General features: G+C 47.0%; 1 protein-coding gene across 1 annotated transcript in view; it reads right to left on the bottom strand.

Annotated features, from left to right (window-relative positions):
• The window catches only part of RAB30 (RAB30, member RAS oncogene family), a 42,940-nt gene that overhangs the window by 3,503 nt on the left and 24,715 nt on the right, over window positions 1-14,722 (bottom strand). The window contains exons 2-4 of the mRNA XM_083436910.1: window positions 6,822-6,922; window positions 3,930-4,013; window positions 1,484-1,667 (exon numbers count right to left, since the gene is read on the bottom strand). Of these exons, the coding sequence (XP_083293036.1) occupies window positions 1,484-1,667; window positions 3,930-4,013; window positions 6,822-6,914 (361 nt within the window). The 5' untranslated portion in view covers window positions 6,915-6,922. The remainder of the gene's footprint in view (window positions 1-1,483; window positions 1,668-3,929; window positions 4,014-6,821; window positions 6,923-14,722) is intronic.

Genomic DNA, 14,722 nt, shown 5'->3' on the forward strand with positions numbered 1-14,722 from the left:
TCAGAGCACTCCTGACATATGGTTGTCAAGCCTCTGCTTAAAGACCTCCAAAGAAGGAGACTCCACCACACTCCTTGGCAGCAAATTCCACTGTCAAACAGCTCTTACTGTCAGGAAGTTCTTCCTAATGTTTAGGTGGAATCTTCTTTCTTGTAGTTTGGATCCATTGCTCCGTGTCCGCTTGTCTGGAGCAGCAGAAAACAACCTTTCTCCCTCCTCTATGTGACATCCTTTTATATATTTGAACATGGGTATCATATCACCCCTTAACCTCCTCTTCTCCAGGCTAAACATGCCCAGTTCCTTTAGCCGTTCCTCATAAGGCATCGTTTCCAGGCCTTTGACCATTTTGGTTGCCCTCCTCTGGACACGTTCCAGTTTGTCAGTGTCCTTCTTGAACTGTGGTGCCCAGAACTGGACACAGTTGTAGTTTGTTTTTAATAACAAAGTGCTCAATATATCTGTACAATCCCTGGTGCCCATTTTGTACCCCTGTCCCAACACACTTCAATGACTGGAAGAGTTTCCATTTGAAAAGGAGCCAGAGGAAAAGATGCAACCCAGCATGGGGAATTGTCTAGCCAGTAAGCCCTCCTAGGAGCAGGGGGGGGGGTATGCGTGTGTGTGGGAGAACCACATTACTTTTCTGGGTATTCAGAATAAAATTTCAGTGCAAAAAGAGCATGTAGATGCAACCATGGGTTTCTGAGCTACTAGTGGGGGCTGCAACAAAATATTGCCTTGCAGGATACTCCAGTTCTGGAGACTCCATTTGATCCTCCCTCGCCATTTGCTCCCTCGGTCCTCACAAAGAAAAGCATTCCATGGCCACTAAGCTAATGCATTTCTCATTCGGCTATGTTTTTGGGGAAGCTGTTTCTCCCTTCCCCTTTTGCACTGTTTCCCTAAAGGGTGGTGTGTGGTGCTTTTTGGGTACGGGCAAATCTTGGGGTTTCCCTGAGCCTGCAGATGCTTCCTTCCTGTGCACAGATACTGGTGTTTTGCCTGCATAAGCAACGTCAGTCACCTCTGAACACTGGAAATGGGCTTGGGGAGCAGGCTGCTCAGTTAAGTTAAGAAAACGCTGCAATTTGTGGGCTTGCCAACATGACATACAAAACTCATAAGAGAGGTGAAACATGAAAGTCTGGACTCTCTTTCTCCTTCCTTCCCTGCTCTCCTTGGAAGTGACCAGCCCTGTCTGCATGCAGCCTCTTTACTACTCCAATAAAATCTGCCAACGGCAATCAACAGCTCTATAAAACTGCTCCGGGAGCCGTTTCGAGACCTTGGGCCTCCATATCCTTGCTAAAAATCGCTGGCATTAAGCCTAGCGCAGCGCATAGCTGTGTCCAAAGAAGGCAGGCCACACATATCTCCCTCCCGCCAATGCTTCCAATGGCCCTGTGCTCCAACTCCCCCTGCCCAACTCTGCCACCCATGGATTTGCTATTAAGGCTCCCTTTGCATCAATGCCTCTTACCCACTAGGACGGTGATGACCTTATTGCTGGCGTACTGCTCTATCTCCCGCAGCCACTCTGGGAGGCATCGGAAGGACTCTTCGCAGGTGATGTCATAGGTCAGTATTAATGCATTAGCACTGCGATAGTAACTTTGAGTAATGGACCGAAATCGCTCTTGTCCTGCCGTGTCCCAGATCTGCAGCTTTTTTTCCCATAACAAGGGAGGAAAAATGATTGGGGTGGGTGGGTGGGAAGGAGAAAGCGACTGCATTAGTACAAAATCCTCAATTAGAATGTCTCATTGACCCTAATTTCCTTCCCAAGAATGTCTCAACGCAGGCAATATTTCTTCCGTATGCCACCCGATAAACCCAACCCCGTTTTAAAAATGTCGAAAAGTGCCTTGCTGGATCTGTTTAAAACAAGGTTGTATTACATGTCAAAAGGCCCACAGCTTCACCCTGAATTTTATTAGGAGAAACGGAAGGGATGGATCGCTCTCTCTTAGCTCCTTCCATGATTCGTGATGATATAAACTTCTCTCGTGCCCTGTCTACTTTATGACACAGACACAACCCTTTCTGCCTTTTGAGATTTACAACAGGAGGCATGAAGCTGAGATGACTCTTGGGCTGGGGTATTTTGGGGGGGTTGTTGAGAGGGGGGCTGTCGCTGTTAATGATACAAATTTTTGTACAGTGGTGCCCCGCAAGACGAATGCCTCGCAAGACGGAAAACCCGCTAGACGAAAGGGTTTTCCGTTTTTCAATGCACTTCGCATTTCTCTATGGGCTTGCTTCGCAAGACGAAAATGTCTTGCGATTCTTGCAATTTTTTTTCGCTCCCCACCCCCTTTTTCTAAGGCACTAAGCTGCTAATAGCCTTTTAGCAGCTAATCCGCTAATCCCTTAAGCCTTTAATAGCCGCTAATAGCCGCTAAACCGCTAATAGCGCTAATCCGCTAATAGGGTTGCTTCACAAGACGAAAAAACCGCTAGACGAGGAGACTAGCAGAACGGATTCTTTTCGTCTTGCGAGGCACCACTGTATCTTTATTTTAGATCTTCTGAATTTTATGGGGAAATTGTTTAATTTTGGTTGTGTATTTTTGATTCTTTATTGTTTATTACTACTTTTGTTATGTCTGTAATTATGTAATTCTTTTAAAGCCACCTTGAGCATGGTTTCATCTATGGAAAAGCGACATACAAATAAAATTATGTATGTATGCATGGCATCCCGGGTGATTCTCCTTGGAACCAGCCTCATGTGGATACTGCATATGCATGCAAAGTGATGGGGGAATGTAACTGGTCAGGTGGGCAGCCCTTCCGGGACTGGGATAAGGAACGGGCTGCCCACCAGAAAAGGTTCCCTACCCTTGCCCTACAACAACTTAGGGCCCCTCCAGACTGGTAGGTGTCCCCCCCCCCCAGGTGTATTCTGCAACATGTCATTGAATCCAACAATATTGCATTAGTGCTGGATTTATACTGCACAGTCCACATATCACTCTACTCTATTAGTTGCTCTACAATGCTCCCCCAGAAAACTTGCCATACGTCCGTACGGAAATCGGGAAAATGTCTTAAGACGTATGGGAGCCCATAAAGCAATTTTGCCCAAAAAGCTCAACGACTTTGGCCCCCTCCCCTCCCAAAAAGCTTAACAACTTTTCTGTCCACAGTTACAGTGTTTTAAACATGGCAACCCTAGAATATAAGATATTTCAGCAGGAAGTTAAGGGACATGCACCAATCTGAAGCAAAGCAGGGCGTCCTTCTGAAAACCTTTGCAGGTGCAAATATTGCTGAAAGTGAGAGCATGTATAGCCAACCTAATAGCATAATAGGCACAAATAATATTGAACTCACAATAAAAAGAGTGCCTGGAGGGGCCCTTAGGCAATCTGCACTTGCCATGCTATAGCAACCATTCACAATACCCCTTCCAAATATACTTATAGGCTGCCAGCTAAGCCCAGTAGTAGAGGCCATTTGTTAGACTCTGGATCGCCAACCTTCACCTCCAACATGCAAAGCAAGCGCCAGGAGGGATTTTCAGTAGAGAGAAGCCACAGGTGGGAGAGTGAGATGCTTAACCCCTAGCCTCCCAGCCACTTTCCTCTACAATCTCTTTCTTAGTTGCTTTCTCCCAATTGATTGGGAAACCTGATCTTTGGTTCATAGGAGGTGGGGGGCAGAGGATGAGACAGAGTGAAAGACAGGGGAAATGAGATCCTTCTATGGGAATCCACACTGCTGCCACAGGGAAGTTCCATATGAAGGGGAAACTCATAGGATGCAGAGTTTTCATACATCACACAACATGGCGCCAATATGAGAGTTCCAATCCCAAGATCCCAGGTATTTCCCTGAGTGGTCATATATTTTAACAGAGAAAACTGATTTTCCTTATGTCAAATCAACTCAAAGTGGAGGGAAAAAACCAAGCAAACCCTTACCTTTACTTTTTCACCATTGATCTCCACTGTCTTAATCATAAAGTCAACGCCGATTGTGGCACCTTGCCCTGGTGGGAAAAGACCCTTGAGAAGGGAAAACAAACATTGTTCATAAAACATTTTCAGCATAAGGAATGTTGGACATTTCACACTGCCGTTGTCCTAGTGGAAGAATCTTGTGAACACCGATCAATGTTCTGACTTGAGGCTCTGTGTCATTACATGCCTCTTCTGAATCTCTTCTTTACAGAAGGCTAGAGGGAAATTTTCAGATTTCCTGCAACAGTAGAATTTTGCTCAAGGCAACAGCCCTGCAGCACAATGGCAATCAATGAGGCACCACCAACAGGTCCAATTCTAGGTTTTTTGCAGGCATCATTCAGTGGCTGGGGAACGTGGCCAAGGAATTGACATCTGCAATTCCGTGCACAGATGGTCTCCAGAGTCCCTTGGGGACACTGTCCTCCCTTCGTAAAACGCATGGCCAATACTCTCCTGAGCTGCACACTTTGGATTTCATTTGGATTTCTCGTACACTGTTTTCCCTCGTCCAGCTCAGAGAAACCACTTCACAACCCCCCCTCCAAGCTACTGTTCTGCGGCCGGTTTTTCAGAAGATGGGGGACCAAGTTGTGCAAATCCCATCTGACATGGAGGACCAGCCCAATGGAGCAAAAAAATAATAATGTTTGGAAGCTATGAGAGGTAGCTGAAAAGCCCAGTATTTCTCAAAAGTGAAATATGTGCAGATTCTCTCTCACCTCCCCGCAACTTTTTATACAGAAGAGATGTTTGGGTGGTTTTGTCCCCCCCCCCCCATGTGCGCAGCAAGCAAGATTTATGTTCCTTGCAAAGGAACACAAATCACCTGGAGATGTCTCCCAGAAACCACCAAATCACAGCGAGTTCGGTCAGTCTGCAGTGCTCCCAGCAGAATTTTAAGTCGGCGCTGTTGGAACAGAGCAAGCAAGCAAGCAAAGCACCAGCTGCCTCTTTTGTTAGCTCTGCACCACAACTTGTTCCTCTTGTTTTGCTGGACACCTCCACCCCTCAGAACACTTACAGGGACGGGCTGTGGAGTGGATAAGCTGGTGTTTTGATTCCCCACCCCCCACTTCCCCAGGGGTGGGGGGTCAACTTCGCTCCACCCCCCATGGCAGGCTGCCCATAGAAAAGAGAATATTTCCAGGCACATTCTTTGAAAGGTCTCCACGGGGAAGAAGTGCTGACTGTTTAAGATGCAGAACTGCCAAGAAGCATTCCGTGCGTTACGCAACCACTCGGCAAGAGCTTCCTTTCTACCAGGCAAATGCAACGTCGCCGCTGACCCTTTCAATGTCTTCTTGCACAGAAAGGGAAGGGGAAAGCCAGTTTTCTGTTATTGCTTTCCTTCCACCAAAGTGGCATCACCTGCTCATAGAAATTTAACAAGAGCCCATCTGGGTCTGCATCCTATAGGAAGTCTGCAGCACAACAGAACACTCCCCTGCAACTTGGTCATCTAGTCCCACCCCCCAGGCCCAGACAGAGGGGGGGGGCCATATGGGCCACTTGGCCCGGCCTCCGATTCCAAAGGGGGCCTTAGTCAGCATATTCACAATCGCAATAACTATATTTTCCATTTTGTCTTTATATGCAGATATGGTTAAAGCCTTGAAATAAAATTATTTGTCAGCATAATTTTTGTGAAAATTATGTATATACAGTCATACCTTGGGTTGAATACGCTTCATGTTGAGCATGCTCGAGTTGCGCTCCGCGGCAACCCGGAAGTAACGGGGCGCGTTACTTCCGGGTTTCGCCGCTCGCCATGCGCAGACACTCAAAATGACGTCACATCCATGCGCAGAAAAGAGACGCGCATGTGCGCAAATGTGCCGTCACCAGTTACGTTTGCTTCTGGATGCGAACGGGGCTCTGGAACGGATCCTGTTTGCATCGCAAGATACCACTGTACTTACTTATTTATAAGACTTCAGCTATCCCCAGGGTAAAAAAAGGGGGGCACATTATCTACCTGGCCCGGGCCTCTGCCTGGCTCTGCAAGCCCCTGCAACCCCCCAGCGATGAAGAGTTTGGATTTGATATCCTGCCTTTCACACCCTTTAAGGAGTCTCAAAGCGGTTAACATTCTCCTTTCCCTTCCTCCCCCACAACAAACACTCTGTGAGGTGAGTGGGGCTGAGAGACTTCAGAGAAGTGTGACTGGCCCAAGGTCACCCAGCAGCTGCATGTGGAGGAGCAGAGACGCGAACCCGGTTCCCCAGATTACGAGACTACCGCTCTTAACCACTACACCACACTGGCTCTCTGCGATGCAGGAACCACAGCTAAAGAATCTCCAGTGGATCCCAATCCATCCTCTGTTTAACAACCTCCAAGTTCCTGTTTGATGCTGCAATCCTCAAATGAGGTGCATGGTCCAACAGGATTTCCCCAGCCTGTCTTCACCCATGAAGTTCATCCTGCCCCAAAACCCAGCAGCAGCAGCACAAGCAGCAGCAGAGACTGCAGTTCAAAGATGGAGAGCCTGCAGCCCTTCAAATGCTGTTGGACTCCAACTCCCATCATCCCGGACAAGAGGCCAATCTGGCTGGGGATGATGGGAGTTGGAATCCAGAAACATATGGAGATCGCCAGACTGGCCACCCTGATACAAGAATATGGGAACACCCGGAAGGTCACAGGCAAGCCACTCCTGCGTTGGCTGATGCCCTCTCTTACTATATGATGGTACAGTCCTGTCTCATACCAGGAGAAGATGGCCGAGGTTCTCCTGGGTCCTAGCTCCTTCCTCCTGTGCACTAACACATATATGAATGTGCTGTGTACACATCTGTCCTGTCCTTCTCGTACGCCCAAAGCATCAACAACCCTGAAATGCCACCTTACCTGAGTAAACCGCCGCACTAAGCAGGTCTTCCCCACGCCAGCGTTCCCAATTAAAACTATCTTGAAGAGAAAGTCATAATCTTCCATACTCATTTACACAGCTGCAAGGGAAAGGAAAACAAGGAATTAAAAAAGAAATCCCCAAAGGGCTTCTGTTGCAGCCAGTCTTCTCCAAAGGGCTTTAGCTCCTGCTGGTTAAAAGAGCACCAGGTTTCCAGTTAAGCTCCCTGGAATCCACCGGCGACACAGAGTCAGAAGCAAAATACATAAAGGAGGGACGTTAGAAGACCCAGTGACTTATTTCATTATTGACGGACTTTGATCCTCCAGGTATTCAAGGCAAAGGTCACTGCGGTATTGGCAATTTCTCACCAGAACACAGAAGTCATGGCAGCACACGAACCCAGGAACTACTGTTGCCTGTGATCTGGTAACCTCTAGGTTAGATTACTACAACGTCTTGTACATTGGACTGCACCTGAATTTGGCAACCAGGTTGGCTCACTGGGCCAAAATGGTTTGAGAATACCACACTAATCTTGGCCTGACTGCACTGGCTGCCAATTAGCTTCCAGGCCCAATTCAAAGTGCTGGTTTTGACCTATAAAGCCTTAAAGGGCTCAGGACTGCAATACCTCAAGAACTGCCTCTCCCCATATAAAGCGACCCAGATTGTGTTATCATCCTCTGAGACCCTTCTTTGTGTGTCTCCTCCACATGAGGTCCAGAGGGTGGCAACACAAGAACGGGGTCTTTTCTGTGGTGGCTCCCAAGGGAGGTTCGTCTGCAGCCTTCATTATACACCTTTAGGCTCCAGGTGAAAACGTTCCTCTTCAACATGGCCTTGAGTAAATGACATTCGATGCTCTTTTAAATGTGTTCTGGGAGCAGGGATTGCTGTTTGTTGTTCTTATTTTCACTACGAATTTCGTGGTTTCTGTATTGTAATTTTATATTTTGAACTGCCCTGAGATCTGTGGATGAGGGATGGTATGCAAATCTAATAAACAATAATATAGTTCCCTTATACAGCAATCAGAGCAACAGTTCCCAAACTCCTTTGGGCCACCAGCCCTTTGGTTTCACGAACCTATTCCCAGTTCCCCCTAGCCTGTAAAAAGCATTATTCAGAATAGCAGTCTGAACAACCTGCTAAGGAAGATGATAACACAATTTTTTTAAAATCAAAACAGTAACAAGCGATTGCACATTTTATTCAAAATCCAATTAAAACTACTAAGTTTAATTAATTCAACAACACTGGTGAACTTGATCCATTGATACCAGTTTTTCAAAGCCTGATAGTCATTTACAACTCCAGCGTCCCCCTAGGTAATCCCCACCCACCCACTTTGAGAACCATTGATTCAGACCACTGGGCCACCTAGCCAGCAATGGCTCCTCAATCTGCCCCAGGTTCTCAGGGAGAGAGAGGTCTTTGGCAGCTCTGGTTATGTTGGCCTCCAACTGCCTCAAGAGACAATGGAGTCCGCCTCCAGAGGTGAAGTCAAACCACTGCGTTAGCAGCATCTAAGTGATCTCCCCGGGGCACAAGCCTGGGCATTGAATATGGAGGTCCTGGGCAGCCCGGATGACAAGACCCCACCCACCCCAGACTTGCTGATATGGGCCAAAGGAAAGCAGAGCAAGATGTCTGGCACCAGCTGGGATGCAGGATTTCCCAGAAGGAGGCGTACAAGGGTACCAGAGATCTTTTTACCTAGAGATGCTGGGAGAGAAGGTGTTACGAAGGGCCATATCACACATTTATAAAGGTTCCCATGGATGGATCAGTATTAGAAATCGGAATAGAAAAGCTAGGAGCCAAATGGCTCCTGGGACCTGGGTTGTGGGTGCCAAAACTGAATGTCTAGTTGCCATTTTGGGAGGGGGGAGAGAGTCAGCAACACTTTATTTATTATTTTGATAAGCATGAACTAATACGCAATTCACCTAAGTGACACATTGTTAATATCACATTTTTAACAGAAATTGTTAATACATGTTTAATGTGTTTACCACAAAAAATATTGGTACCGTGCTTTAGTTTCCAAAACACTCTACTCTCTGTTGTTAAACTCCTTAACATATACAGTGGTACCTTGGGTTACAGACGCTTCAGGTTACAGACACTTCAGGTTACAGACTCCACTAACCCAGAAATAGTACCTCAGGTTAAGAACTTTGCTTCAGGATGGTAACAGAAATCACACAGTGGCGACGTGGCGGCAGTGGGAGGCCCCATTAGCTAAAGTGGTGCTTCAGGTTAAGAACAGTTTCAGGTTAAGAACGGACCTCCAGAACAAATTAAGTTCTTAACCCGAGGTACCACGGTACTTTGAGGCTTCAAAGCACATACGTTTCAGTAATCCTTGACTGTCAGTCAGGTGCAGAAAAATGGCACCCAGGCTTTTTGAGGTGCTCGCAAATGAAGAATCTTTAGGTGTGAAATGCGCCTGGCGCCCTGCTAATTTCGAACCCTGGGGTGGATGTGGAAAGCACGTGGTAGCCGCCCTCTGGAGCCAACTTTGTCATCTCAACCTCGTCATAGGAACATGACTGCAACTGGACTTTGGCTACAGCCAACTCACTTCTCGCCTGTTGCTGTTTCTATCCTTCAGTAACAGTGCTGCAATACAGATGCAGCCCTGTGTCACACTCGGTGCTCAGTGACCCTCAGGCAGCTCGAGGTATAAAACCTCAGGCGGCAGCTCCTGGGTGCCGTTCAACTTTCTGTCTATAATTGCACAGAAGCCACGGGATGGTTTTGGAAGAAGGCCTTTGGTTTCCCTCTTCTAAACACAGGCAGTGAATTCAGTGTTTAAAGCGGTAAGAAGAGCCCTGGTGGCTCAGACTGAAGGTCTATCTAGTCTGCTTCCCACAGCAGCCCCCAACCAGATGCCTCCAGGAAGACCTGCAAAAGGAAGTGGTGCAAAGCCCTCTCTCGCTGTTCTTCTCCAGCATCTAGTACTTGGAGGCATGCTACCTCTGATTCTGGAAGTAATAGCAAGGTATTATGGTTAGAATGTTTGGCTATGACCTGGGAGATTAGGGTTCGAATCCCCACTCAACCATGAAGCTCCCTGGGTGACCTTGGGCCATCCACTGTCTCTCAGCCTAAACTACCGTATTTTTCGCTCTATAAAACGCACCAGACCGCAAGACACACCTAGTTTTTGGAGGAGGAAAACAAGAAAAAAAATATTCTGAATCTCAGAAGCCAGAACAGCAAGAGGGATCGCTGCGCAGTGAAAGCAGTAATCCCTCTTGCTGTTTTGGCTTCTGTTATAGCTGCGCAGCCTGCATTTGCTCCATAAGACGCACACACATTTCCCCTTACTTTTTAGGAGGGAAAAAGTGAGTCTTATAGAGCAAAAAATACGGTACCTTGCAGGGTTATTGTGAGAACCACATACACCATCTAGAGCTCCTTATCTTCCATGAATATGTCTTAAATCCCTGTTCAAAGCAGCCCAGAGATGTTCACACATACCTTGTGGTAGTAAATTCCATATGGGCTGCGTGAAGATCACCTCCTTCTTGGTCTATCCCGAACTCCCGCCAACGTTCAGTGTCACTGAATGACCCTGGGCTCTAATATTGTAAAAGAAATCTCTCTCTGTTCGCTTCATCCACTCTGCCCATTATCTTGAATGTTCTGTTTTATTATGTCTACTTGTTTGATTTTATTGGTATTGCAGTCATAACAGCCTCAACCAGAAGTCAACATCACTTTTGACTTTCAGGCATCTGCTGAATATTTTTTATTTAAATGGCAGCAGGCCTTTGTGGCTGTTTAATTAGCCAATCACTTTAATGATTATTTATATTATTATTATTATTATTATTATTATTATTATTATTATTATTATTATTATTTGTTGTACACCACCCCGATAATTCATGATACAGCAGTAAAGGAATGCTTTTATGAATGAATAAAAAAAATAAGAAAGATTATGAATATGTAAACCACTCAGAGTGTTAAAAAAATGGTAAATAAATCTTGTAAAATATCAATATACTGTATACCAACCCTCTGTGAACCCTGCCTTAGTCAGCCCAAAACCAGAAAAAACCAAATGCCTTTAGTGTTTCCTCTAGGGTAACGGCTCTCAATTAGCTAAGCACTGTGGACCCCCCTGTTTTTCAAAAGCCAAGTTATGGACCCCCTACTTTTGAAAATCTTGACATCTCTTTGCCAGTTTTTATCATGTGAATGGTGCCACCATACCTTCCAACATTCCCCAGTGCAAAACTGGGCCGTGCTCCCATGCGAGTCACATGACTCGTGCGAGATCACAGCCCCCCAAAACAGGATGTCCCCATTGATGGGGATGTGCCTCCGCAGACCACCAATTGGGAACCATAGCTCTGGGATGATGTGCTCTGACCCCTTGAGAACTTTAAATGGGATGGGGGAGAACGATGCAGACCGCTTTGAGATCTTTGGAGAAAAACATGGAACATAAATGCAATAAATTAAACTGAATTTCGGTTGCTCTTCTCTTCACCTTTTCCAACACTGCATATATCGGAAAAGCGGGAACCAGAACGACACAATATTCCAAATAGGTCAGAACCACAGATGTATAGAAAGACATCACACGGTTCCTGCATACTGGATCAACTTTTTCATTGAGCAATCTACCATGATGCCAAAATCTCTTTCCTGGTCAGACCCCCCATCAATGCCATGTGAAATTAGGGATTTGTTTTATTTTAGTAAAAACAATCACTCGGAACACAGAACGAATCTCATTTGACATTTCGTGGCCCGTTTGCCCACTTTGGAGAGATCCTTTGGGAGCTCTCTGTGGTCTGCTTGGATCTTCGCAGTTTCATATAATTTAGGGCTATCCACAAACCAAAAAAACCTCACTGCTCTTTCCTGTCTCCACTTCCAGTCCGCTTTAACAAATAAAAACAATAGGGTCTTGCGCACTTGGGAAATGATCTAATTCAGCGTGGTCTGGGATTTCAAAAAATAAACACAGGTAACATTCGTGAGTCCATCAACTATAGTGAAGAAGATTCAATCATGTGCGAGGAAAAGCTTTTACAGTGGTACCTCGGGTTAAGTACTTAATTCGTTCCGGAGGTCCGTACTTAACCTGAAACTGTTCTTAACCTGAAGCACCACTTTAGCTCATGGGGCCTCATGCTGCCGCTGCGCCACCGGATCACAATTTCTGTTCTCATCCTGAAGCAAAGTTCTTAACCCGAGGTACTGTTCTGGGTTAGCGGAGTCTGTAACCTGAAGCATCTGTAACCTGAAGCATATGTAACCCAAGGTACCACTGTGGAAGCATACTGCTAGCAGCAGCGCTGTGCCTGAGTTAATCAACTGCAGTAAACAAGATTAAATTAGCAAGGGTGGAGAAGTCCTTAGGGTACAGCAAAATCCCAACCCTTTGAAGCCAAAAGCTGGATTTGCAGGGCATCACATTAGAGATCATTATAGCTTGCAGAAGCCTTAAGAAGGTAAGAAGAGCCTGCTGGATCGGACCAATGGCCCAGCTACTCCAGCGTCCTGTTCTCACGGTGGTCAACCAGATGCCCCACCAAAGCCCTCTCTCCTCCTGTGGTTTCCAGCAACTTGCATTCAGAAGCATTACTACCTCCAGCCAAGTGGGCAGAGCACAGCCATCCATGTTTAGTAGCCATTGAGAGCCTTGTCCTCTGTGAATTTGCCTTGCATTTAAGCACTAGCCTGGTAGCCAAATGGGACGCGGGTGGCACAGAGCCTAGGACTTGCCGATCAGAAGGTCAGTGGTTCGAATCCCCGCGACGGGGTGAGCTCCCATTGCTCGGTCCCTGCTGCTGCCAATCTAGCAGTTCGAAAGCACGTCAAAGTGCAAGTAGATAAATAGGTACCGCTCTGGCGGGAAGGTAAACGGCGTTTCCGTGCGCTGCTCTGGTTCTTCAGAAGCGGCTTAGTCATGCTGGCCACATGACCTGGAAGCTGTACGCCGGCTCCCTTGGCCAATAAAGCGAGATGAGCGCCACAACCCCAGAGTCGGCCATGACTGGACCTAATGGTCAGGGGTCCCTTTACCTTTACAGCACTAACTGTCAGCAGATCTCCAGAGTTTCAGGCAGGGATCTCTTCCAGCTTGTTCCTGGAGATGCTGGGGACTGAATCTGAGGTCTTTCTGCATGCAATGTAGATGTTCTACTGCTGAACTACGTCTATTCCCCGGCAGTTCTAAGGCTTGCTTCATCTTCTGAGATGATTGTTGGGTGGGATGGAGGCTGTATGTTGATCTATATCATAGAATCATAGAGTTGGGACAGATCATCTAGTCCAACCCCCTGCAATGCAGTTGTCCCATACAGGGATTGAACTTGCAACCTTGGCGTTATCAGCACCGGTAGCCAAAGGTGAACAGGAATGGCATGCAGGCAACGATTTACATCTGATGTGGATGTTACATCAGCTGCGCGTGAGCCTCTTTGCGCTTTTTCCCACCCTTCCCCTTGACTGTGCGTGACTGACTTCTCTTCAGCTATTGCATGTGTCAGGGCCACACAGATAAGGATGATCCTTTGTCCCTGTCTGTGCAGACACAGGGGGGAAGGACACCCAGAACAAAAATACTAAGGGGGTGTGGGAGGACTAAGCTGGTTTTATTGGAAGCAGAAGGCAAAGAGCAGCCAAAACACATTCTGAATAGGAGAAGGGAGGGGAGAGAGAGAGAGAGAGAGATGGAAACACCCATCTGCAAAGTCTAAATATTTCTTGGAAATCTTTCTGGCTGCTGCAGATGCATTTCTGGCCTCTGGAATGTGGTGTCAGGGTTGTTACAAACGCTCACAGCTGGCCAGAACAATCAGCTCCCTTGGAAAAGATGGCCAAAGGTCCAGGGCAAATAGAAAACCAACAGGCCCTTTGACCCAGCTGGACAATTGCTACAAAGCATACTGATGAAAAGACTGGCTTTTGGGAATACTATGAAAACAGCTGAAGCACTGCTTCAGAAAACGGGGGTGGGAGGGCAAGAAAGAGCAAGGCCCCGCCAGGTTTAGATTTCTTCTCCCCTACAAAGCAAGTCAGGGACTAGACGAATTCAAGCTATATAAATATAAGCCCTATCACATGGCCATAAAGTTCTGCAATAAGAGCCAAATTATGTGCTGTTCCAGAAATCCATTATTCTGCTATTGCTACCTGTTTGGCTATGCAGAGCAATAGAATCCCACCTGTTGAGTGCTGGGGGTCAGATTCAGCATTCGATTTTCATTCGTTTGTTTTCAGTCGTGAGGACCAGGAACTTGTGCCCTCTCGCTCTCTGTCAAATTCTGTGCTTGCAGAAAAGTGTAAGCATCACTCTCTATTGATGATTGTGTACGTTTTGTTGCATTTGCAACCCGTGTTTCTCCCAGCAAAGAACGCAAGGCAACGTACATGTTTCTCCCATGCAGTCTCCCATCCAGGCACTGACCCAACCCGGACCTTCTTAGCATCTGCAAGGTGTTCACCTCCTCTGCCTTCAGACCACACCCTGGGATCTTACGCTGCAGAGATCTCTGCAGTGACTAACCCCATCTCTTCTAGCGTTCACCTGGAATGTTGCTGCTGTCAGGAGGCCAGATGTTTGGCTATGAACCGCTGCTGACAGGACACAACAGAGCAGTCCTGCCTCTTCCAAACCACCACCGCAGCTCCGAGGCTCAAGGGTGTCAGAAAAAGCACGTCTCAAAACATTTCCCCGGTTTGGGCAGACTTACTCCAGGATGTTGTCTAGACAAAGGAACTGAATGCCTCCCCTCTCTCTTTGCACCCCAGGCGTGTACAGGGAAGGAAGGAACCTGGGCTCCGTGTCCCCCACCAGCCTACACGCCGGCGTGCAGAATATCTGCCCAGGAACAGGAACGCAAAGAGGAGGAGTCAGAGGGAG

The sequence above is a fragment of the Podarcis tiliguerta genome, assembly GCF_965153285.1.
Source record: "Podarcis tiliguerta genome assembly, chromosome: 4".
Classification (NCBI taxonomy): Eukaryota; Metazoa; Chordata; class Lepidosauria; order Squamata; family Lacertidae; genus Podarcis; species Podarcis tiliguerta.